At 46.9% G+C, this 25,755-nt stretch overlaps 3 protein-coding genes across 3 annotated transcripts in view; 2 read left to right on the top strand and 1 right to left on the bottom strand.

The window, feature by feature from the left end:
• Positions 1–5,082, top strand: part of PGAP3 (post-GPI attachment to proteins phospholipase 3) — an 11,779-nt gene extending 6,697 nt beyond the window's left edge. Inside the window, exons 6-8 of the mRNA XM_082197383.1 lie at positions 529–665; positions 2,467–2,671; positions 3,999–5,082. Coding sequence (XP_082053509.1) covers positions 529–665; positions 2,467–2,671; positions 3,999–4,059 — 403 coding nt within the window. The 3' untranslated portion in view covers positions 4,060–5,082. The remainder of the gene's footprint in view (positions 1–528; positions 666–2,466; positions 2,672–3,998) is intronic.
• Positions 5,083–8,816: 3,734 nt separating this feature from the next.
• On the bottom strand, positions 8,817–17,296 carry PNMT (phenylethanolamine N-methyltransferase). Its single transcript, XM_082197393.1, has 3 exons — positions 16,682–17,296; positions 11,854–12,064; positions 8,817–10,971 (listed from the first exon to the last, which is right to left on the bottom strand). Exons 1-3 carry the CDS (start codon positions 16,839–16,841, stop codon positions 10,542–10,544), a joined length of 801 nt encoding a protein of 266 aa, XP_082053519.1. The 5' UTR covers positions 16,842–17,296; the 3' UTR covers positions 8,817–10,541.
• A 3,172-nt stretch (positions 17,297–20,468) lies between these two features.
• Positions 20,469–23,861, top strand: TCAP (titin-cap). The gene is made up of 2 exons (XM_082197424.1): positions 20,469–20,692; positions 22,349–23,861. The coding sequence occupies exons 1-2, from the start codon at positions 20,544–20,546 to the stop codon at positions 22,731–22,733; spliced, it is 534 nt and encodes a 177-aa protein (XP_082053550.1). The 5' UTR covers positions 20,469–20,543; the 3' UTR covers positions 22,734–23,861.
• The last annotated feature ends 1,894 nt before the right edge of the window (positions 23,862–25,755 follow it).

The following is a 25,755-nucleotide window of genomic DNA, read 5'->3' as shown; positions in this document are numbered from 1 at the left end:
TGGGTGAGTGGCAGAAGCAGAGAGGAGTTTCCCCTGTCCACTCGCAGCTCCCATATTTCGCTTTTATTCAAAAACTGGGCATCTGCAAAAGGACAGGTTGAAACTGCAAGAGGAAATGTGTGTGGACAGGAAATGTGCAGATAGAGGAGGAGCAACCCAAGGACAAAGCAAAAGAGCAGCAAGTAAGGAGAGCTAGTGGAAACTGGCCGGGCCTTTTGGGAGTTGTAGCTGTGGCCAATCGGGCAAGAGAAAAATGCCTTTGTGTTCTGTCTGCTCAAGTTTCTGAACGGCAGGACCAGCCTTTGCAGCTCAGCCGTGCCCATAGATCAGGGATGGGGAGCCTGCGGCCTCTAGATGTTGATGGGCTCCAACTGGACTCCTTTGTCCTTGACCCTTGGCTCAAATCTGGAGGGCCGCAGGTTCCCCATCCCTGGCCTAGACCCGGAGGAACGTGTCCAGAAGTGACCCAGTTCCTACAGCTCTTGCGAGTTCCTTCAGCACCGTCTCTCTCTTTTTCTTTTCCTTCAGGACTCTGGGTCTGAAACGTCCAGCCTTTGCCACCGCCATAGGCATCTTCCTGCTCCTCTTCCTGGCCTGCCATGTGTCATATCTGACGCTCGTGCGCTTTGACTATGGTTACAATATGGTTGCCAACGTGGTAATAGGTAAGGGCCGTGGAGCAATGTTCTTTCCCCTGCGGCAGGTGTTGGTTGGTGTGGAGGTGTAGCCCAGCAGATAACCTTTGTGTGGCCTTCTCCCCTAATGCCCCCAACCTCTCTAAGGCCCCATCTGCACCAATCAGTATCATGGCACTTTATATGGTTGTAGCTTCTCCTTCAATGAATCCTGGGAACTGCAAATTGTTACGGTTGCTGAGAGTTGTCAGGCAACACCGCCCCATCCCTTCACAGGACTGCAAATTCCTGGGAAGAGAGATTAGCTGTTTCCGGCTGGAGAATCTCTGACAAGTCCTTCTCTGCATCTGGCCACAGAAAGGCAACAGAGAGATCATTTCCCCTCATTCTGTTTCTTAACCCAAGCAAAAGATTGTTTGGTGGAGATATGCGAGCCATGCTTAGAGCAGTGGAGTGTATGGGGTGTTAGGGGAAGGGTAGCACCTCGGGGGGGGGGGGACAACACATCATGCACCTTCTGGGGTGGTTTGCCCACCTTTGGTTCCTCCCCTGCACTCAGTTTTCACCTGTGGCTCCTTGAAGTTGTCAGCATGTGACAGTGGCCACACCCCAGAAACAGCTTTGACTGGCCGGCTAAACCAGGTGAGGGTAGCCGATGGGTCTCAATCCCTCAGCGAGTTAGGGACTTGCTCCTGCATGCAAAGACAGGCTCCGGCGGATTGAGCGGATGAGGCCAATAGTGGGTCCAACAGTCGAGAAGGCGGTTTATGCGCATTCTGTCGAGGAAAGCGAAGGTCAGATGGGGCTTATCTTCCTGGGAAGGTAGTCCATCTAGAAGGAGGAAAACTCTGATCCCAAACCTCTCCTGCCTAGTGGGATATCTTTGGGAGAAGAAAAGGCTAAGGAGCAAACCCTACGCAGACCTGGAGTCCCTAAGACTGTTGGATGGCGCTTTGAACGCCCCCTTTTTGGCACCTCCTGCAGCCAAGCTGGTGCCAAACGTATTGCTCTGCTTTCCTTTGGAGCATCTCAGCGAGGTCAAGGTCTTGTCGTCTGGGCAGCCAGAACCTCCATACACACTGCCCAGGCTTGTGCCTCGGGGAGGTCACTTTAGTGCCGCCAATGCAGCAGTTTGACTTCACCCCCGGAGGCGCACTCCATTGTCTCTTGAGACAGGCAGATGCCAACTTGCTAAGAGCAGCATGTACACCTTTTAAAAGCACACACACCAAAATAGCTGTTAGCATAACTTGGAGGCTGCATCTATATTGCTGGTACATATCTCACTTACTCCTTCCCTGCACTCCCTGGCAGTTTGTAGTATAGAGCACCAGGATAGCAGCCCAAGACGCTCAGGGCAGGTTCCCTGGGATCTGCAGATTCACTGGGTGCAGGGCCAACCAGCAAGAAAAGGGCACCTTAGTTATGGTTGTTCAGCATTATAGAGGCAAAGGGAGAGCAGGTCTATAGATCCCTGGAGCCATGATCTCCCACAACAGTGCAAAAGCTTGTGTTGTTACATATTTGCCCAGAGGTTCCTCCTCTGACTTATGGCCCCATCAGGGCTCGGAAGCAGAGTCACCACTTGCAGCTCCCCATATTTTTCTAGTTTCCTCCATGCTTTCTCAGTAGATGATTCTGGGGAATGTATGCATGGGGAGGGGATATTCCTGGCATGCCTTGGGATTTGGTGCTGAGGAGCAAGGGGTCTGGGGTCCAGGGCTGCTAGTGCCTCTGGTGCATCGCCATGTGCATAACATACCTAAGTTCCTGCCCCACTGTGACTACTGCCAGGCATGAAACACCGTCCTCTTTCTGCTGTACCTTGCAGGCCTCCTCAACCTCCTCTGGTGGCTGGGTTGGTGCATGAGGAACCAGCAACGCCTGCCGTACGTCTGGAAGTGTGTGGCGGTTGTGCTTCTTCTGCAAGCCTTGGCTCTCCTGGAGCTCCTGGACTTCCCACCATTGCTCTGGGTCTTCGATGCCCATGCCATCTGGCACATCAGCACCATCCCCGTCAATATCCTTTTCTACAGGTCAGCCAAGTTTGCTTGCCTTTGCGGGTGGGCCTTCTGCCGTTGGTTCTCTGTGATTGCTTGTCAGGGCGCTGCTTGGACTCCCAACTCCCATCAGCCCCAACCAGCATGTCGAAGGCTCAGGGATTATGGGAATTGTGTGGTCCAGCAGCATCTTGAGTGTCACACACACACACACACACACACCACTAATCTATTTATTTTGTATCCTGTCCTTCATCCAAGTCAGGGCAGTTCACAGCACAAAAATACAAGATAACAACACAACATAATAAAGACAAAAACCAATACCACCACCTCCCACTTCATTCACACAAACACATTTAATATTGGCCTGGTTGAAGAGGAATGTTTTCACCTGGTACTTAAAGGCGTATAATGAAGGCGCCAGGCGAACCTCCCTGGGCAGAGCATTCCAGAAACGGGGAGCCACCACAGAAAAGGCCTGTTCTCTTGTTGCAACCAAAACTCTCATGGAGGAGGCATATGATCTACAGCAGTGGTTCCTTAATACCAAAATTTCAAAAGCCAAACCATGGGCCCCTTACTTTTGAAAAGTTAAATATCTTTATGGTAGTTTTTGTTATGTGAATGATGCCATGGACCCCGGTGAGTTATGCAGAACCCTTGGGGTCTGCAGACTACCAACTGGGGACCACTGATCTAGAACACACACAATCCGACAAGCTAGAACTTGTTGGCATCTGCGGCCTGTAGCCAGTCCTGTGTAATGTGTTTAATATACTTTCGTGAAATGAGGCTACAAGCAGCCATTTCCCTGGAGCATAAAGTGTATTCCTTCATTTCAGCGCTCAGGGAAGCAAAAAAGAACAGGAACCTTAGGCAGACCTATATAAACCAATATAAACCAATAGAAAAATGGGAGATACTGAATTAGATCACCAAAATTATATTTAGGAAATTCAGTAGGGAAAAAGTGAGATTTAAAGGCCTCCTTGAATGCACAAACTGAAGGAGCCAGATGAATGTTGACTGGAAGAGGGTTCCACAACTGCAGGGCCACCACCAGGAAGGACCTGTTTCATGTGCTCACCAGCTCTAATCAATTCCACCATTGGGGTATGCAAGCAGGACTTCAGGTGTGGACCTTAGATTTGAGGGAGGGCAGTATGGGTGCTGCATCTTCCTTGGGGTTCACGTAGCTGCTATTTCTGTAGACTTGCATACATCACCAGGAAGGCCTCACCTAAGGCAAGTTCTACAGGTTGAAAGACGGGCACATTCTAGTTCTAGGCATATTGGGTAGCTCAATCCATCCCTTCACTCGCCAGTCAATTCAGCAACTTTCTCTTTCCTCTCCTTGCAGTTTCCTCGTCGACGACAGCCTCTATCTTTTGAAGGCCAACTCCATCATTAAAATAGACTGAAGGGGCTGGTGGAACACAGCTTGGAGAACACCACTGGTCTTGATGGAAGACATCCATTGGTTCGTTTCCAGCAGGAGGGTGCTGTGTTCTGAGCACTGGCGGCAATTTGCACTTCCTGGTTCTGCCCTCTTACTTCCCCAGCATCCACGTGTGGGTTCTGCTGACATGGTGTCCTAAACTGACTGACTGCCTTTCTCCTGGATGTATCAGGATATACATCTTGCCTCTCCTGAAACTTGCACTCAAGTTCCTCACACTTCCTTCCCAAGTCTTTTCATGCTTCTCTGGGGAGATTTTGCTCGTGGCTTGTCCTGGTCGATTCATTTTTAAACATTTGTTTTTATTATCCCGTCCTGATTAGCTCTATGGTGTTAGATCTCTTGGTCTAATATGCTTTTGCTAAGTGGACTTCCGAAAGCAGCATGGACAATGCTTCTTGATGCAGAATTTTCAGAAGCCTTCTTTGTCATGTGCCATGGGTGAAATTGAAATGTCAACTGTTTCAGAGAAGCAGTCCTGACATGCTGTTTCATTGACAGGTTGCCTTTTGTTCTTTGCCAGCCCATCAGGTAACACTGCTCTGCGAACCCTACTTCCCCACAACTTCCCTGTCGTGATAAAAACAAGAACTAAGATTCCAGGTTGCGGTGACTTCTAGGAGGAAAAATGGGGCTGGGCTCAACCTGCCTAGAAGATTTTCCCTCTGACCTCAAAGCTTTGTGCACATACTCCTTGGTGGTGTGAGCTCTCTGTACGGGCTCAGATGCACCTCGGTTCATTCTTATTTTTTCAGAGCCGAGTCCTGGCATTAAAAACCAGGGGTTGGGCCTTGTCTCATATTAAGTCTGAGCAGAATGGAAAAATGTATATTTAAAAGACTTCTTTTAAAAAACCAATTGGGGTGAATCTCTGAAATTTTTCATCCTGAAGACTATTCCTTCCAGTCTGTGGAAGCTGTATTCGTCTGTTCAAGCTGATATGTGATTCATGGGGGAAATAAATGGCATTTCTCCTTTCCTTTGACACATCTGCTCTGTTTTTAAAATAGACACAGACTGCAGTGGGGTATGAGAGAGAGAGAGAGAGAGAGAGAGAAGACTTGTCTTGTGCACCTAAGTTGCATCTAGTCTACTAACCTTGGGATGCTTACAAGTACAGTGGTACCTTGGAAGTCGAACAGAATCCATTCCAGAAGTCCGTTCGACTTCCAAAACCAACATGCAGCTTCTGATTGGCTGCAGGAAGCTCCTGCAGCCAATCAGAAGCCGTGGAAGCCTCGTCAGATGTTCGGGTTCCAAAGAACATTCACAAACCAGAACAGTTAACTTCTGGGTTTGTGGCGTTCGGGAGCCAAAACGTCCGAGTACCAAGGCATTCGACAATCAAGGTACAACTGTAAAGGTTAAGTGTGTCTCCAGCATCTCTGAAATGCATCATGGTTCCATCTTAGATTACAGTGGCAAACAGCCATTCCTGGAGGCCATTTCGCCCCCTATGAATTCTGGGGCAGAGATCTCAGCCTTGAGATCTCCTCTGTTCATTTGGTGTGAGCCTATCTCCTTTTTTGTCTTTTGGAAAGACTTGACGTTGCAGAAGATTCCCTTTTAAGGTGGGGCTGCAGATAAGCTGCCTCAATATTTCTGGCAAAGCCAACTGGTTTTGTGAACCTTCCCAGAGATTTTGGGGGTGGGTGGGCAAGTTCCCCATGAGTCATCCTAATGACACACCTCTGCAGCCCTGAAATGGCATCAAACTTGGCACCACTCCAGGCGTCGAGTTGCAGCACTTTCAGCAAGGTGTGCATGAACACTTAAGCATTTCCTGCCAGAACAAGAGAGACAGAGACAGTGCAGCAGGAGGAAGCCAAGACTGCAAAGGGTTCTTCAGAAAGTGACCCAAGACGAGAAGAACCAAAGTAATAAAGGAGAAGACCGGGTGGCTTGCTGATGTCAGGTGTTCTATGACTCTAATCAGCCACCAGGTGGCAATGGAGGCCAGTGGTGGCTTGGCTGGTGCCTTGGAAGGTACATTTAATAGAATCTCAGAGTGGTCAGAAACTTTAGAGTGGTCCCCAAGGGTCATCTAGTCCAACCCTCTGCAATGCAGGAATCTAAACTAGAACATACATGACAGGCAGCCATTCAACCTCTGCTTAAAAACCGGCAAAGTAAGGGGAGTTCAGGGACGCGGGTGGCTCTGTGGTTTAGACCACAGGGCTTGCCGATCAGAAAGTCGGTGGTTCGAATCCCCACGACGGGGTGAGCACCCATTGTTCAGTCCCTGCTCCTGCCCACCTAGCAGTTTGAAAGCATGTCAAAGTGCAAGTAGATAAATAGGGACCACTCCAGCGGGAAGGTAAACGGTGTTTCCCTGTGCTGCTCTGGTTCGCCAGAAGCGGCTTAGTCCTGCTGGCCACATGACCCGGAAGCTGCGGACAAACACCGGCTCCCTCAGTCTATAGAGCGAGATAAGCGCCGCAACCCCAGAGTCGTCCATGACGGGATCTAGCAGTCAGGGGTACCTTTAAGGGGAGTTCACCACCTCTCGTGGGAATCTGTTCAATGTTGAACATCTCTTACTGACGTGTTTTTAATACTCTGTTGGGAGCTGCCCAGAGTGGCTGGGGAAACCTAGCCAGATGGGCAGGGTATTAAATTATTATTATTATTATTATTATTATTATTATTATTATTATTATTGCCACCACTTGAGAGCACTGTTCGGCAAGGGAAGCTGGCTGAGCTAGAAGAATCAACCAAGCCCAGGTTGGAAGCCAGATCTTCTGCAAGTCACTAAAAGCAGGAGGGGGGCAGCCTGCCTTCTGCCCTCTTCACCACCCAGGTGCCAGTTGTTTTGGGCTCTGCTGACCAGCTGTATTTGTGCCATGCTGGATTTTTATATAGTATCTACCTTCTGGCTCGATGTGTGTGCAGGATTAACAATAATCCTCCTGCTGCCATGAAAAGGGCACTTCTTCCCCTTTGAAAGCCCAGGCCGCTTTCAAAGAACTATACATTCTGCCCGCCCTTTTGGCCCGGAGCTCGGAAACGGGTGGGTGAAGGTGACCTGCTGGAGCTTGTCGTCAAAGGCCACCGCTGCGCTTCTGCTGAAGGTCAGAGAGCATTCAAGGGCTGCTTTGCACCCTCCCTTTAGGAAAAGTGCCCATGTGGATCCTTGGTGGAGGGCCTGTAGCTCAGTGGCAGGACAGAACACATGCTGTTGCCGGGGGAGGGCTTGAGGAAATAGAGCCAAATAGTCATTTCCCAAAAAAAGCCTGAAGCATTTTTTTTGGGGGGGGATAATAGGGGCAGAAGTCCCCCCAAAAGCTACCACCGCAGCCAGAATTCTGTACGCGCAGAAATGGAAGGAATAAGAAGTTCCAACAATAGAGGAGTGGACTTTAAAACTCTTGGACTATATGGAGATGGCGAAACTGGTGACAAAATCGAGAGGCCAAAAAAGATGAAATGTTTGCGGAATAGTGGAGACCCCCCTTTTTTTGATTATCTGAGAAAACATTATAGTTCAATTAAATCGCAGGCAGAACTGGAAAATATAAGCCAAGGAGTGAGAATGATAAAAGACTGTAACATGGGACATATGCTATAGCATGGGTAGGCAAACTAAGGCCCGGGGGCCGGATCTAGCCCAATCACCTTCTAAATCCGGCCCGCAGACGGTCCAGGAATCAGCGTGTTTTTACATGAGTAGAATGTGTCCTTTTATTTAAAATGCACCTCTGGGTTATTTGTGGGGCATAGGAATTCCTTCATTTTTTCCCTTCAAAATATTTTCCGCCCCCCCCACAAGGTCTGAGGGACAGGGGACCGGCCCCCTGCTGAAAAGCTTTGCTGACCCCTGTGCTATAGAAATAATTTATTACATTTAAGGCAGTAGATAAAAGGATTTGAACAGAAACATCACAGAGGTAAGGGTGGGAAGTCAAAATGCTAAGGGAACATTGTGCAGAAACGGAATTGAATTTGTTAAATTGTGTGGAAAATGAATAAAAATGTACGAGGGAATAAATGAAATAAAAAGAGCCCTCGTGGACCAGGCCAAAGGCCCGTCCAGTCCAGCATCCAGGTACTTGAGGGAAACCAGCAAGCAGGACATGAACAGAAGACCCCTCCCCGCTCCTGTGGTTTCCAGCAACTACAGGATCATTACTGCCTCTAACAGTGGAGGGAGGACCCAGCTATTAGGGTTAGCAGTTCATGATGGCTGGTGACTTGCAGGCGTGCCAACTTGAATAAAATATTGGGGGTGCCCAGGTAAGCCCCACCCCACATAATTGCTCACATGATGCAGCACATGCACACCATTTGAATGGCAGTGCCCATCAACTTTGGGAAGAGGGGGCTGGCCCCCTCAAATGTTTTATTGAGGGGGAGCCAAAGGGACCTCGGCCCCTAAGAATTGGAAGTCCCTATGGTGACTCCTTTTGTCAGTCAGGACATATTATCCCGGGCTAAATGGACTTGATATTGAGCTGCCTAAGTCTGGACTTCGTAGGAGGCCCCCTCCTACGTTCCTACCTCTGTGCCTGAAAGCTCACCCATGTTCTTGGCGAGCAGAGATACATTTTGCAAACGGAATATTCTTCTTGTTGTTAAGGGTGCATTTTATTAATTTTGTTTGTTTAAACAATTTATATGCCACTTAGCTACAGCCATCTCAAGGATACAAGGCAACAAGTAAAAACGAGTTAAGACTATGAAGTCAAAATTTGATTACCATGCCTGCTGGAATTAAAAAAAATGTCTAGCCTCCTTTGGAAGTTGGTGTCTTTGCCTGATGCACAGAACCTTTTTGGGTTTCCTGGCCCTGTCACTTCCCCTTGGAACATTAATGGAGTATTTGTGCTCATCTGCACGTGTGACAGCTGCCTCCAATGTTCATATTATCGCTTATTCCGCATTCAGTTTTCTAATTGGATTGGTGGGGGGGATGCATCAGATAGCAGTGTTTGTGAGGAAAACCACTGGCTTGATCTCGAATGCGGCTAGCGTTGTGTGAAAGCTAAAAACCTAGCAGTGGGAGCACACTGGTATGTGGTATTGTGAACATCCCCTTAACCTGGACTGTGCCACAGAAGGAAGGGTTTTTAAAACAACAACATCCCAATCTGATATCCGCCCACCAGCAGCTGCTATTTAAATAAGAAATCGAAACACGTCTGGTGAAGCACTTAATTTTGTCCTCGGGTGCCTCCGTTGTTGTTTTTTTAAATCTCTGGACTGCCACCGCCTAATTCAGACTCTAGCGACATGTTCTCCTCAGCAAGAGGAGATTTCCCTCTTAGATTTCTGCCTTTGTGTCGCAAACAGGTACGGTAATAAACCAGTGTCTGGGTTGTACTGGGCGAGCGGAGGGCTCATATTACAAAATGCTGCTCCATTACGAAACATTGCACACTGAAAACCAACATGTTAGGATTTCCTGACTACAACCCTTGTCCCTGACAAATATGTGCAGTGATTTATTTACTTTTGTGCTTCTACCCAAAACTTAAGGTTCCCTCAAGCCTTCTGGTACCTCCCTCTTGTGTGTGAGTGGTGCTTTTTACCTACACAAGCAACAAGACCTTCTGCCTGAACATTGGCAGGAAAGGGAATAATAATGGCAGCAAAGCTTACTTGAAATAGAGGTTTTGCCTGTACCATACTACTGATTTTCTCCTGCAATGAGCAGGGAATACAGGGGACTGAAGGCTCTATTCTGGGTTGCACTTTCTGAAGCCCAAGAGGCCTGGCCAGTGCCTCACACAGGAAGACGAGAGCCTACCACAGGCCATACCTCAGAATCTTCTGCAACGTGCTAGGATACCTTGGCAGAAGAGTCAATATGGAAAGTAAAAAGGTCAACATTTGGGAAACCTCCATCCTGCTTCATGTCCTAAGGAACGTGTACCAAGGAAAGGTACTTCCAGATTTATTTCATAACAAAATTTATATACCACTTAATCGTAGTAAAACCTCTAAGTAGTTTACAAGAAACGTCAAGCACTTTACAATAAATGGGGGGGGGGACTTGATATTGCAAACAGGTCATTCAGATGTCACGAAAGGGCTGTCAGCAACAGGATTTTTGTTTAGATTTCAGCACTAGATTTTCCACAGAAATAGTAAATCTGGATTAAGGGGGGGGGACAACAGGCTGACATTTTGATCTGTGTGAACGATGCAAGAAAACATTTTAAGCATTTGGCTTCCTCCCAAAGAATTCTGCAAACTGTAGTTTGTTAAGGGTGCTGGGAACTCTAGATCTGTGAGGGATAAACTACAGTTCAGGGGAAAGCCATATGCTTTAAACGTGTTAAATGTGTGGTGTGGACATGAACACACACTTATTTGCACTCACAGAACGGAGGATCAGTTATCAGCACAGGAGCAGCAATACAGAAAAGAACAGGAGCAGCATGCAATAAGCTGGGTTTTAGGGGGCAAGGGCCTTGTGTGTTTCTGCTAGGCGAGCCGGGATCAGGCTGTTTTCTGCGCATGGATGAAGAAGATCCCTTGCACGTCATCCACGCCAATCTTCAGGCTCGGCGGCATAACGTAGGAGCGGAAGCTGCGGGTGCGATAGCCGCTCTTGGCGAAGGATTCCTTGACATCTGCCTCGCTGACGGGCACAACCGACAGCTTGGCTTCTCCAGCCAAATAGAAGGACTCGTCCAAAGCCCCGATCATGAGGAAGTGGCCACCAGGCTTGAGAAGCGTTGTGACGTTCCGCAAGGCCCGGTCAAAACTCGGCCGGTCAGGGCTCACGGCTTCCAGGCAGAAAGCCGAGACCAAAGCATCGGCTGGCTGGCTGAGAGAGGAACCTAGAGGTTTGGCCTGGTGGACATCGATGGGAAGGATCCTTCTGAGTTTCTTCTTCAGCTTTTGCTCTTTTTCCTTCCATGGTTCCCTAAATAAATAATCATTTGTTATTTATATGCCTCCCATCTGACTAGCTTGCCCCAGCCACTCCGGGAGGCTTTCAAAACAAATCATAAAACCACAGTAAAACATCACACATTAAAAACTCCAGATGTCTTCTAAAAGTCCCTAAAGAAGGGAAAAGAAAGAGAAAATGAATAGAAGGGGGGAGGGTGAAGAAAGATAAAATAAAAGGACTTCCAGCTCTCTGCAGCTACATATGATATTTATTCTTTAAGATCCAACCATTCTATCCTCTATAAACCAGCATTTTTTCAATCTTCAAATCCAGATATTACAAGCTCATTTTCTCTTTCACGCAAAAAGTCCATAAGAAATTTCCAATCCTCAACAAATGTTGGTAAATGATTTTTCTCTAATTAAACATGTTAGCCGTCTCAGCCAAGTCCAATAATTTTATCAACCATTCTTCTATAGTGGGTAAGGCTGTGCTTTTCCATCTTTGTGCATATAGCAGTCTTGCCGCAGTAATCATATATTGTAGGTGTTTTACCTCAGTATATTATAAAAAGATGCTTTGTAATGGGTATACTTAGATGGCCATAGGTTTCCCATCCCTCTGATAAGCTTTTGTCACCTGCACACTGCACAGCCAGTACCTCTTTATCTACTTGCACTGGCGTGCTTTCGAACTGCTAGATTGGCAGGAGCTGGGACAGAGCAACAGGAGCTCACTCTGTTGCGCGGATTTGAACCATCGAGCTTCTGATCTGCAAGCCCAAGAGGCTCAGTGGTTTAGACCACAGCGCTAGCAGCCAGTAAGGCATGGTAGATCACAGGTAACCATGATTGCATCCCCAGGCTTATTCCTTGGGAAGCCGTGCCCCTCCCTTCTGCATTTATTTCTTACCCATTGCCTTCTATCTTACAAGTATACTGGATGTAAGGGGACCAGTCAAAGCAGCTGGAGTCTTCACCGAGCACCCAGTTCTGTATCTCGGCCCGATTCACTTCCAGGTAGTCTGTGGCCACTATCTCCTCAAAGTAGTCGCAGGCACTGAGGAGCTGATAAATGGTGGGGCCTGTGCCAATATCAATAAGGGTGCGGCCGCAGATTTCCCCTGCAAGGAGTGAGAATAAAGAACTAAGGTGCACTCATCTCTGGCGATAAACAATTACCGTATTTTTCGCTCTATAAGACGCACCAGACCACAAGACGCACCTAGTTTTTGGAGGAGGAAAACAAGAAAAAAAAAATATGAATTTCAGAAGCCAGAACAGCAAGAGGGATCACTGCGCAGTGAAAGCAGGAATCCCTCTTGCTGTTCTGGCTTCTGGGATAGCTGCGCAGCCTGCATTCACTCCATAAGACGCACACACATTTCCCCTTACTCTTTAGGAGGGAAAAAGTGAGTCTTATAGAGCAAAAAATACGGTACATAAAATACTGGAAACCTCTTAGAAAATAAATAAATCTGTATTCATAATGAGGGTGGAGGGGGAGTGCAAGTCTTTCCCAAATACAATCATAAAAGGGGATTCAATACCCTGGCCCCGAATTTTCTGCCCAGAAATGACCTTCTCATAAGGTGAAGGGTGGAAGTCAAATGGCTAAAGTCGTATCTTGAGGAGAAACCTAGAATCTAGGCTACTTGGTTCCCTTTTCTGTTTGTGTGGGAAAATGTAATGGAGAAGCCTACTGCAAATACTCCCCTTCTCCCACTCCCCAACCCCAACAGATTTGATCCCATGGAGGTACAGCTCACTGGAAGATTTCCCACCGAAATTATATTGAGAGGGAAGCAGGATCCAGTACTTGTAATAATAATAATAATAATAATAATAATAATAATAATAATAATAATAATTTATTTGTATCCCGCCCATCTGGCTGGGTTTCCCCAGCCACTCTGGGCTGCTTCATAGAAACCAAAAAACACTAAAATATCACACATTAAAAACTTCCCTGAACAGGGCTGCCTTAAGATGTCTTCTGAATGTCAGGTAGTTGTTTATCGCTTTGACATCTGATGGGAGGGCGTTCCACAGGGCGGGCGCCACTACCGAGAAGGCCCTCTGCCTGGTTCCCTGTAGCTTTGCTTCTCGCAATGAGGGAACCGCCAGAAGGCCCTCGGCACTGGACCTCAGTGTCCGGGCAGAACGATGGGGGTGGAGACGCTCCTTCAGGTATACATACTGGGCCGAGGCCATTTAGGGCTTTAAAGGTCAACACCAGCACTTTGAATTGTGCTCGGAAACGTACTGGGAGCCAATGTAGGTCTTTCAAGACCGGCGTTATATGGTCTCGGCGGCTGCTCCCAGTCACCAGTCTGGCTGCCGCATTCTGGATTAGTTTTAGTTTCCGAGTCACCTTCAAAGGTAGCCCCACGTAGAGCGCATTGCAGTAGTCCAAGCGGGAGATAACTAGAGCATGCACCACTCTGGCGAGACAGTCCACGGGCAGGTAGGGTCTCAGCCTGCGTACCAGGTGGAGTTGGTAGACAGCTGCCCTGGATACAGAATTGACCTGCGCCTCCATGGACAGCTCTGAGTCCAAAATGACTCCCAGGCTGCACACCTGGTCCTTCAGGGGCACAGTTACCCCATTCAGGACCAGGGAGTCCTCCACACCAGCCCGCCCCCTGTCCCCCAAAAACAGTACTTCTGTCCTGTCTTGTCTTGTCTTGTCTTGTCTTGTCAGGATTCAACTTCAATCCATTAGCCGCCATCCATCCTCCAACCCCCTCCAGTTGTGATACAGTAGTTCAGGAGATATAGGAAAAACAGCACCTGCCAGAATTGCCGCTTCTAATAAAATATCACAGGCACAAGAGGCTTGTGTTGTATTGCATTTGGTCACCTTATCGCTGACGGTTAAAATGCCCAAGGGAAAGTCAGATAGAAGCTCCCAGCCAATCAAGGCCTGGAGAAACGAGGGGCAGCGCGAAAGATGGTCCTGTTTTCTGGATCTTTCCAAGCCAGCCGAGCTGTAAGAATCTGCTCATGCATGACATTTTAAGTCTTCCACATAGCCGGAAGAGCAGGTTCCATATTGTGATGTCTCGCAAGCCACCTACCAAACTAGCATCCCTTTGACTCCACATCGCAACACGCTGTCTGGCAAGAGAAGCCTAGGCATCTGGGTCCTCCTTCACACCTTGTAGAAGTGACTCAGTCCCCTCTTCCTCCGGGATCCGCCTGCCCATAAGGATCCTCCCCTCTCGTTGGTCAGTTGCCCTTCTCACACTCATGATCTCACTGATTGAGCTAGATAAAATGTCTTTCTTTCTTTCTTTCTTTCTTTCTTTCTTTCTTTCTTTCTTTCTTTCTTTCTTTCTTTCTCTCTCTCTCTCTCTCTCTCTCTTTCTTATTTATACATTTCACTAATTTTACATTCATTTTGATATTTCAAAACTTGGCTTCCTTCCCCCTCTTTCTGCAGTTCCTTAAATTAGTTTTTAATATCTTCTGCATATCCAAATTCACTTAATTTGCTCATTTATTCATCTTCTTTAAATATATACTCTTATAAAACTGCAGGTTATTCCAATAATCCTGCCCATGTTTTTATCCGTTTATAATTTATCTGTAAATAGTCAATAAACCATTTCCATTATTTTATATATATATATAAAATGTTATCTTGATTTCGTATTCTTCCGGTAAGTTTCCCCGTTTCTGCATATTCCACAAGTTTTTGCATCCATTCTTCCTTTACTGGGACTTCTGCTTTTTTCCATTTTGGGGCAAGTAACATACTTGCCACTGTAGTAGCATACCTGAATAAGTTTCAATACATTTTAGGTAGTTCTGTCCCTACAATTCCTAAAAGAAAAGTTTCTGGTTTTGTTTTTTGTTTTTACAAAGGTTATTTTAAAAATCATTTTCATTATATTATGTATCATTTCCCAGTAAGCTTTAACCTTACTACAAGGCCACCACATATGATAAAAAGAACCTTCTAAGCTGGATAAAATGTGGCAGTGTGGTCTCCTACTTTGGCTGTGTACATTCATTTAAGAATACACACACACACACACACACACACACACACACACACACACACACACACACCTTGCCACCAAAAGGCTCCTGGGAACTGTACACACAGAACTACACTTTTTGTGCCACCCCCAAACTAAGTAATTGACACAGCAAATTGAGGCCACAAGTTAATGCCCACCCCCAAATCCAACCTTGTCCAATTAGCACTTACAGTAACTTTGGCATCAGTTGTGGGTTTTATTTGGAAGGGGGGACCTGAAATTTCAGGGCCACATGTTAATGGAGCTCTTGCAAAGTCCCATGGCAGGAACCTACCACAGTAGATCACAGCAGGAATCTATCACAGTCTATCAAAGCAGCCTGCTTTGTGAGATGGCTCAGCCGCTCTGCAAACTTTGCAAGAAAACTCAGTTAATTTGCAAGTCGCCACATTTCCTAAACTTAAGCGCCAAGCTGCACAGAGCAAAGATCTTATAGGCAGACCCCACCCCAGCAGCTCAGTTTACCTCCTGCTTCTTGAGTCCTGTTTGGTTTATTTGCCAGCAGATGAAAAGGTAAAGGGGTTATTAATTACAAACCGTACGGACTAGCAGATTGCAACTAATATATCGGTCTGTAAGATTGCCAGAGCATCAGGATTGTATTCAACGAAGATCTATTCGGAGAAGACCTGCTCAAATTCATGAACCTGGATTAGTCATGTCCCTTAACTCTGACTAAGACTAGCATTGGCTACAATCCTCAGTATTTGGTGCAAAGTTTCAGGGCTCTAGAAACAGGCACAGCTCAGAAATCCAATTAAGAAATTTATTTAAGAGAAGTATTTTTTTAAGGGAGAAATTGTAATCACTATCAATATGAAAATAAAACACCAGACCAGAAAGCTGGCCTGTCTAGTCCTATGCTAAGCAAGCTAATGGAGCAAAGACTTACACCTGCGATCACTTCTGTGGTTGATAGCCTCTGGCGATGGTTAAAAAAAATGAGTGACTTGGGCTGCATGTGCACCATCTAAAGAGCATTTAAAGAATCCTAAGGATGCTGGAACTCAAAATGGCACTAAACTAGCACTAAACTTTGGCATTGGTTTCAGGGGAAAGCAAAATTTTGGGGCCACACATTAATGGAGCTTCTTACAAGGCCAAAATCTCGCCCAATCTAAGTCAGTTGCTTGGGTTCAGCTAACTATTTAATGTTAGTTAGTTAGTTAGTTAGTTAGTTAATTATTTAATTAATTAATGTTAGAAAGATGCTGAGGTCCTGGAAGGTCATAGTTCAGGTTTTGCAAAGCATTTTACTTCCCACCCTCCAAGTTTACAAAGGAGCGCTCTCTCTTTTTGCAATGCACTTTTTTCAAATTTAGACAGCTCCGCATTTGGAAAGCTTACTTCTGATGGATGGTGACGTTGTCAAGGAAAAGGTAAAAATGACCCAGAGGCATGGCCTGCCCAAGACATATTGGCACCTGAGGCCGAACCACTAAATGGTGCCTGCCTCCCAGCAAGGGAAGAAAGAGGGGAATGAAGATCTACATCAGGAACAAGGGAAGAATAAAGGTTTGCGTTGGGATCTGCTCCCCCTGTGAATCCTGCCGCTTGAGGCGGGCGTCTCACCTTGCCTCATGGGTGGGCCGGCCCTGTCAAGAGGCAAGGCAGAAGATTTTCAAACGAGACAAAGGGAGATCACCTTTGAAACCCAGGTTTGCTAAGGAAAACAATTACAGGTCTACCTACCCGTGGCAAAGGCATCTGCCAGGCAGCGAAGTTTCCAGGGCACTGCAAACTCTTCGCTCGTGAAGTTGGCACGGGGTGGCATGTAGTTGTTTTGCAGATAGGCCCGAGGGTTGAACTTCTGGTAGCTTTCGGCCACAGACGCGATACCATTGGCGCTCATGGCTGGGGAAATGCTTGGCTGTGTCCGGCTCACGCAACCGGCTCTTGGTGAGTGGCTTTATAGCCCAGGCTGACCGAATGCAATTAGTCCCAAGTACTTTGGGCTGATACCATCAGGATCAGCCTGCGGGGCCTGTCTAAATTGGGGCCATTTCTCTCGCACACTCTTCCGCTCGCCGTGGAGTAATTGAGAAGACCTTTCCAGGAGCTTGATGGAGGTCCTGGCAACGCTGGGGGCAAGGGAACAGATTGCTTTATCTCGCACTGGATAGTCGTTTAATAACTCTATTGAAAGAACACTTTATTGAAGTTGTTCATCCACTATAACCAAATTACTGTCAGGAACTAGGATGGGCTGGGAGGGGGAGTCTATGTCATTTGTCAGGGAAGAGCCCCGCTGGCAGAAGGTTAGACAGCTCCCCCTTCCATGCAAGAGGCAGGGGGGCCTGCGAATCACCCCACTCCTTCTACAACAGAGGAGACTGTCTAGTGGTTTTAACTATTAAGCCCTCTTCTCAGAGAACTCTGAGATTTGTAACTCCATGAAGGGAATAGAGTTCTCTTAGCAACTCTCAGCTCCCTTAACAAATTCCAGCTCCCAGAATTTTGGGGGAGAAGCCATGACTGTTTACAGTGGCACATGGTGCTTTGAATGTATGGTATGAATGTGGTTCTTTTTGCTTTTCACGTTGTTACCCCATCTTTCCCCCCAAGGAGCCTGGGATGGCATACACAGACCCTATTTTCCAAGGACAGTCCTGGATTGATAGAAGCTGCCCCCTTTTCTGATTTGATCCCGGAATGCCTCGCTTTTCCTTAGGACGTCCCTATTTTCATCAGAGAAATATTGGAGGGTATGGAGTTATCTGACTCCTGAGCCGTCTGATGGCAATCCTGTATAGAGGAGGGCTTTTAAAAAAATTAAAAATGTTTAATGTTTTATTATGTTTTTGTATATGTTGGAAGCTGCCCAGAGTGGCTGGGGCAACGCAGTCAGATGTTGTTGTTGTTGTTTAGTCATTTAGTCTTGTCCTACTCTTCGTGACCCCCTGGACCAGAGCATGCCAGGCACTTCTGTCTTCCACTGCCTCCCACAGTTTGGTCAAACTCATGCTGGTAGCTTCGAGAACACTGTCCAACCATCTCGTCCTCTCTCGTCCCCTTCTCCTTGTGCCCTCCATCTTTCCCAACATCAGGGTCTTTTCCAGGGAGTCTTCTCTTCTCATGAGGTGGCCAAAGTATTGGAGCCTCGGCTTCACAATCTGTCCTTCCAGTGAGCACTCAGGGCTGATTTCCTTAAGAATGGATAGGTTTGATCTTCTTGCAGTCCATGGGACTCTCAAGAGTCTCCTCCAGCACCATAATTCAAAAGCAGTCAGATGGGTGGGGTTTAAATAGTAAAATTATTGTTATTGTTGTTGTTATGGAATAGGGCGCCCCTGTTTTCATGAGAGAAATGTTGGAGGGTATGCATGCCTATGCTTCTAACCGTTTGTCCTCACAATGACCCTGTGTGGCAGGCTAGGTTGTGAGAGGATGACTTGGCCTCAAGTGACCTTCGTACCAAGATTTGGGCCCAGTCCTCTTGCCTGGTCAAGGCCTGACACACCACTCATTGGTTTTCCTTCTCTCATTGCCACCCTCTGCCTTCCCTCCAACCAATGCCTCCCGCAATCTCTTGCACACACAGAGAGACATGTGTGTCAGGAGTCCTGCCCTCTCTGCCCACAACACTCCTTACTGAGTGACTTTTTTGCCCAGTCAGCTTGTCACGTTGCCCCCTGTCCCCACCTCACCCTGTAGGAGGAGACAGCTCAATCCACTCAGGACATTTTCTCCCCGTTATGCCAAAGTTTTGACATTCTGTCTCTGGGGCTGATCGAAAGTGCCTTTGAACCTGGCACTGTGTCTGTGCGAGAGAGAAGAAGGGAAGGAGGGAGGGCTGTTGGTCCTCCTGAAACCAGAGTGGGGTAGTGAGGGGAGGGGGAATGAGTGGGTGGAAAGATCTTTCTTTCCCAATGACTTCATCCCCCAGACGCGTCGTTACTCAGCTGTGCTGGCTCAGTGCAAACCTCTCCAGCCAGTGAATCCCGTAACCCTTCCACCCATCCATCACCAAATGCCTTTCTGAATCGCATCCCCTTGCTCGTAACTTCTCTTCGTCAGAGGCAGGACACCTAAGTTCGTTTCATTCTCCAGAAAGTTCCAGAAATTCTGCTGAGATTTCATGTCTGCATAGTGACATCGTAGGAACATATGAGATCATATACAGGGTCATGTACATTACAGAAATTAGTATCCCTGCAGCACATGAGATCATAACGGTAAGCGTTCTCATTATCAACATGGATGAGGCCACATGTCACTGCAGTCTTCTTCCAGCAACCAAGTATTTTCTCAAAAAACCTTCCCATCTGAGATGAAGAGTGATCAAGAGAAAGCGGGGAGATTAAACATTTGCATTTTCCCTAGTAATCAACTAGATTTCACATGAAATGCTCCACCTCCTTCGAAATCACTACTTACCCTTGAAGTGATTCCCATTTTACAGATGATACAAGGGAAGTAAAATCCACTGCTGATCAAAGATTAGAATCCAGATCTCAGACCTTTCAAGTGTCCACATTTTCCAGAGACAGTCCTGGATTTACAGAATCCACCCCAGTTTCTGAATGGATCCTGGAACGTCTCACTTTTCCTTAGGGCATCCATATTGTTAGAGGGCAATGCCACACATGCTCCTCTTGCCACTGAGGAATTGTGAACTTCCCACTGCATTAGACATTGGTGACTTGGTTCTTTGGACAGGTGACGAATATGGGCACCCATAAGTTGTCAAAAACTAAATATCGACTTCTATTCCACAGTGTCATGCTGCATTAACCACTGCATATACCGCTGTGTGCTGATTGTCAAATACTGCCATGGCTTCAATATTTGGAGGAGCCAGAGACGGCCACCAGCTTTAAAAGAGGATTAGGCAAATTCATGGAGGAGAGGGCTATCGAAAGCTGTCGCTATGACCTGCCTCCCCAGTTAGAGACAGTAATGCTTCCAAATAGCAGTCATAAGAACATAAGGAGAGCTTGCAGGATCAGGCCAACGGCCCATCTAGTCCAGCATCCTGTTCTCACAGTGACAGACCCGTTGTTGGAAACCGCAAAGGGAGAGTGCCTCATATGTTTGTGGTGCTGAGCCTCAGCAATTGAAAGAGATATTTCTCTAGGCAACGACCCGGTATCCCTCTTGAGAATCAAAAGAAGCCCTCGTCTCTTGGCTTCCAGTGGGCCCAGATTGGAAGCACCAAATTAAATGGCAACAAACATTATTTCTATAGCGTCTCTCCAGCTCCCGTCTCAGAATAGTGCGTGTTTTGATCTTCCGGGCTAAATTAATGAAACGACCTGTCGAGAGCCACAAGTTGCTGCCAGGAAATGACAGGGTTAAAAATGTATTAAAAATATTGTCACGTCACACATTTGGTTTCCAGTAGCAAACGCACCCAGGGGGAAGGGAGGGGAGGTGTCCGGTATCAGAATGCTCCACCGGTGACTTTGCAAGACCAATATAGCTCTGAATGCCAACCCCTCTGGAATCGGCATTCAGGAAACCTATATAAATCACCCGCAGCAGGGACAATAGACTAGACCGAAGGGAGACTCCGAGAACGCATCCTAGTTCGAGCAGAAGCCCAGACGCAACAATGCACGGAAAGAGCGTGGTCCTTCGCAGCTCAGGGAACCTGGCCGCAGCTGAGCTGAGCTGCCAGGTATCCGAGAGAGACACATCCCGGAAGGAATCTTTCAGTGCAGAATGGAAGGACCTCTCACTCACCGCTAGGGCTGAGGAAGGGTGAGTGTTGGGCTTGGGTCTGGTGGGGATGATAGGCTTGGTCCAAACTGTTATAATCCAGCCAGGCGGCTTTGTATTTGTTACAGAAGTCTACTGGCTGGGTCCTCCCAAGGAAGCCTAGATAAAGCCAAGTATTGGGAGAGGTTAAACATGCATTGCTCTTGGGGTCCCTGCCAGCTCTATGGTTCTATGATACAGTCAAGTCTTGGAGGTGCCAGACATGTCAAAGAGGAAGGGCAGGGGGAGACAGCTCAGGCTTATCAGTGTATAAAGTTAGGGGGCTTTTTTGCCCCAGTGTGCATGACATTGAGGCACATTAGACATTTCATTACCCATTCACTCAGCTTGTAGAGATCCTTTCGGAGCTAATTTCCAGGCGCTGTTTGCTCTCCCCCCCCTCTGAATAATTTGGTGCCCTCAGCAAATGCGGCCACTGCATCACTCACCTCTGACAATGAAAGCAGAGTGTCTGCTTTTAGCAGTTGTGGTGGTTTGGTTTTGAGTGCTACATCTGTCCTCCAGTTCATCTTTCCCTTTCCTTTCTAACCCTTTGCAAGGATATCACACTTGTATGAGTATGAAATCAGGGGAGAAAGTATTTCTCTCGGTATGAAGCAGTCTAATCGTATTTGCCAGGCTAGGGCTGGGATGGTAAGGTGTGTGGGGTTTTAAGGCTGGGAGAGGGGGCTTTGGGGTGCATAGAATAACAGAAGGAGGTGTTGCTCAGTGCGGGATCTATAACACCGGATGCAGCTGGGGCATCACTGTCAGATGGCTGCCTAGTCTCTGCTTGTCAACCTTATCAGCAAAGAAGAGCATAGGAACCTAGGAAGCTGCGTTAAACTGAATCAAACCCATTGGGCCATCTAGTTTAGCACTGTATGCAGGGACTGGCAGTGGCTCTCCAGGGATGGGACAGAAGTCTCTCACAGCCCCACCTGGAGATGCTGCAGGCATGTCCAAAATCCGTTTGTGGGGCCTAATTTGGCCTGCCAGTCATTTTAATCCTTCCCCTGTGGAAGTTTCTTTCTTGGGGTAAAATCCCCCAAAAAGCTCAAGAACTTCAATCCTAAAAAAAGGTCAACAACTCTGGTTGGCCCTCACACATGCTCACTTCACCAAATCTGGCCCTCTTTGAAAAAAGTTTTTTGGGATTTCCTCATTCTTCCATCCTTGTGTTATCAAGACTCTTGCCGCTGATGAGCTATGCAGAGTTGGCTAAATTGACATACAAACTGAGGGACAAGGACAGCTGTGACTTTAAGGAAGAATGGGAACTTTTTACAAATTATCTAAAAAGACAACAAAATGAACTGGACTCCTTGGCAGGTTTTGAATAAACATACACAAATTTATTGGTTGATAACATGATAGATAGATAGATAAGGTAAGGATATGTATAATTTTATAACATGCAGAGAATGATATGTGCAGAGAAATCAGAGAGAGGAGCTGAGGGAAGTCCTTGGTGGGAGGGGGAGGGAGGGGTGGGGGGAGAGAAAAAGGAAAAAATAATGTATGCAATTATATGGTTTGATAATTTGTTATGTTGCTTAATAAAAAGTTTTTTTAAAAAAAAAAAAGTTTGGGCACGCCTGCCTGAAGCAGAGCTGTGGGGTGAATCTGTGATTAATTCTCCACTCCTTCTCTCCGCAGCTGGTCTCGGTTTGAAGCAGACAAACAGCGCAGAGAAACCTACCGCCAGCAACAGGAAGCCCGGGTCATAGTGCAGAGGTCTCCATGGGGCATCCTTCGCTTGGGTCTGCTGGGCAAACCTCTGACTTCCTACCACCTGCCGTACCAGAGGCCTTTGCCCTTGCCCATCTTCACACCGGCCAAGCTAAGCGCCAGGGAGCTCACCCCGACCCCCTCAGAGTCTGTGGAGTCCTTGCCGGCGGCCGGCGTGTGTCTCGACAAGAAATCTGTGGCCGAGATCACCAAAGAGCTGCCCCTGGTCATCCAGCCCACCTGCCCCGACTTCAAGAAAGGCTTGCCCCGCTCCTTATCCCGTTCCATGTCTCAGGATGCCCAGAGAGGCTGAGCGTTCGGGACCCTTCCCCAGCGCAACGACTTTCCTTTGGGAACTGGCTTGGATGCCTCGGGGGTGGTGGCCCCCCACATCTGTTGCTGCATGAGGACAATCCGAAGGGGCCCAGGCACATAGAAAAGGTTTGGTAGGATCGAAGCCACCTTGATGACTCCATTGGAGAACTCTTGGGGGTGGGGGCAAGGACTAGGACTAGGACTATCTCTGTGTGTGAATGTATATATTAGATGTACAGCATCTTGCACTTCTGCCACCAGTGCTTTCCTTTCTGCACCGTGCATTGCGGTGGTGTTTATTTTATTTTATTTTTTAAAAAGGACTACCTCCCCAGGGAGAGTTAGGGAGAGCCCCTGAATTAAAGGAGAGAGAAAAAGAAAACAATGAGAATGTCATGCACAAAGCAGCTCATGGAGCTCAAGGGCTCTCCTCCCTGTGGTTTCACATAGCTGGGTGAAACATATTTGCAGATAGATGGTGATGGGAGCCCTGCTTCATGAGCCTAGCAGGAGAGAGCGAGGGTTCCTTGCAGAAAGAAGAGGAAGGTTGAAGGGTTAGCGGCAAGTGAGAGAGTATGGAAGACATTGGCGATGCTCCTGGTTCTGTTTCAGCCGATGTGGCCTGCGCAGGTGTTTGGTGGGTGGAGAAGAATCTGAATGTTGTACTTGAGGAGCAGGGAGAGGTTAATGGGACTAAACAACTTCTGAGGTGGCGTTCTCTCACCCTCCTCCCCAGATAGACCTGACTTGGGGTACGGGGACTCAGTAAAAAATTCCCAGTGCATATATAATGAGGAACATCTGCAGCTTGAGGAGGTGAAGAAGAGCCAAAGTTGAATTAAGGGGCTAATAGAGAAGGAAAGGAAGAGGGTTTAACCTGGACAGAAGAGGTTCAAGAAACAGATTTGGTTTTACATCTGACTCCTCCCCATAGGGTATGATAAACTATAGACAAATCATTAAGAATTGTAGAGAAATCCACTGTGAATACCCCCCATGTCCTGTATTTCTTGTCCTTTGCTTTACTTTTGAAGAAAATAAAAAACATTGATCATAGTGGAATGCTGTATGGTGATTTATTGTATTCTTATAAGATAAATAAAAATGAGGGGAATGACAGAAAAAATGTCTCCTTAATTTCAAAGACCTCCTAAATTTCAGTGACATTGCGTTTTTGTCAGGTTGCCCGGCAAAGTTGCTCAGCTCTCTTTTCCATGCTCAAGGGATGTGCGCCCTGAAGAGTGACGCAGAAGTCCAACGGGTGCAAAGGAAAGGAAGCTGGTGTCCCAGCTATGAAGAAAGCCAAGTTCTCCACTGATTCTGTGCCACCTCACAAGTAGACATCAGTTTCTCAGTTCACTTCATGCTGCAACACACCTTAGGAAACAAAGCAAAACCAAGCAAACCTTACCTTGCCGCTTTCGGAAACACAACATCGAATTGGGCGGCATAGTTTGGTTCAGTCCAGCTTGCGTTGGTCAAGGAGCATGCAGCTGTTCACGTGACTTCCATTGGGGAAAGAGGGAAAGTAGCATGGTTTATTTACCCTTACAAATGAACACGGCTGGAACTTTGCGGTGGAAGGAGGAGCCCACAGGGGCAAGAACTGCAGTAGGGAAGCAGTGGGAAGGGGCAGGATTAAGCTGCTTCTGTGTCTCCATTTGGGATTTCTCCCTCCTGGAGCTGCTACTACATGTGTATGAATGCAAAATCTTCCTTACTTACCAGGGGTAAAACACCCTCAAAAAAAGCACCCTTCCATCACAGCCCCACACCAGGATGTGTGAATGGAAGTCCCCCTTCAAACACACATATACACAGGTACTGAACAGGAGCATGGACCTCTCCAATTATTATGGGCTGTATTCAACTAACAGCATGGGTATACGCTGAGTAAAAGTTAGTAAAACACAACCTGCGGAGACACACACATACACACAAAAGTGATCGCAAGATGTCCTTTTAAGTCACAACAACTTCTTGCAACTCTGTCCTGGATGTTGTTGAGAAGAGACCTTTGAATCAGCAAATATTCCCCCCCCCCTCACTGAAATCTCCACCCAACTCCACAAATCCCCTGTTGAAAATGTGCCTGAGCCGATTCATTAGCTAACAGTTTATAGCTAGCTAACTGCATGTTCACAATGATCAAAGCATGTAGACCCTTGTCAAAATCTGTGACTTCCTAGGGATATCCAGGGAGTAAATCTATGATTGAAGGCAGGCTTAGCATTGGAAGTCATTTGGAATTTGAAAAGAAACACCTCAGAATGCAGCCGTTGAGTTCACTGGAAAGGCCTATATCTGTCTCCAGCCTATGTGAAAACAACAGTGAGTTTTGCGACATCTTAAAAGACTTTAAAAATGGATTGTGGCATAAGGTTTTGTGGAGTCAAGTGGATGACTCTTTCTGCCACAATATATTTGCTAGTCTTAAAAGTGCCACAAGGGAAGGGCTGCTCAGTAGCAGAGCCTGTGATTTGTATCCTAAAGGCCACAGGTACAAACCCTGGTACCTGCAGACAAAGATTGAAAGACTTATTTAAAATTCTGGAGAGCTACTGCCAGTCACTGTGGACTATGGACTCAGCTACATTAGTCAAAAAACAGTGTTTTGAACGCGTTATAAACATGCAACACCATATGATGCTGGAGAGCAAAAATAAAATAAAAATATTTGCGATTTCCCATAGCTTTTTCTTTATTTGTTATAACAATTTAATTTCTGACTTACTTATAGCGTGTGTGTTTTTTTTGTGTGAAGATCCACCCTAAGTTATATGAAAATTTGGGGTTGCCTTTTACAACCCAAATCTCCCAAGGGACTCAGAGTCCCCTATGTCCATGATTGGTCAGAGAAGAGTGGGTGGAGGCAGGAATCAGCAGAAAGAAGGAAGGGATATCTTTATTATTGTGTGGCAACAGAGTCCCACCACCACTACCTTTCACGATGGTGAGGAACCGGAACAAAAGTGTGTAACAACTTTTAAAGATTTTAGAAATTGCCCAAGTCCTTAGCC

Source organism: Podarcis vaucheri (assembly GCF_965113315.1).
Source record: "Podarcis vaucheri genome assembly, chromosome: 13".
Taxonomy (NCBI): domain Eukaryota; kingdom Metazoa; phylum Chordata; class Lepidosauria; order Squamata; family Lacertidae; genus Podarcis; species Podarcis vaucheri.
Note: the sequence above shows the minus strand (reverse complement) of the source record. Positions and strands in the feature narration are given on the sequence as shown.

Bases quoted from the DNA above. Each gene is read 5' to 3' on its own strand.
- TCAP (XM_082197424.1), top strand. From the start codon at position 20,544: ATGCACGGAAAGAGCGTGGTCCTTCGCAGCTCAGGGAACCTGGCCGCA. The intron at 20,693-22,348 runs GTGAGTGTTGGG...TTCTCTCCGCAG, and splicing joins ACCGCTAGGGCTGAGGAAGG to CTGGTCTCGGTTTGAAGCAG.
- PNMT (XM_082197393.1), bottom strand. From the start codon at position 16,841: ATGAGCGCCAATGGTATCGCGTCTGTGGCCGAAAGCTACCAGAAGTTC. The intron at 12,065-16,681 runs GTAGGTAGACCT...CACTCCTTGCAG, and splicing joins GGCAGATGCCTTTGCCACGG to GGGAAATCTGCGGCCGCACC. The intron at 10,972-11,853 runs GTAAGAAATAAA...TTATTTATTTAG, and splicing joins TGTAAGATAGAAGGCAATGG to GGAACCATGGAAGGAAAAAG.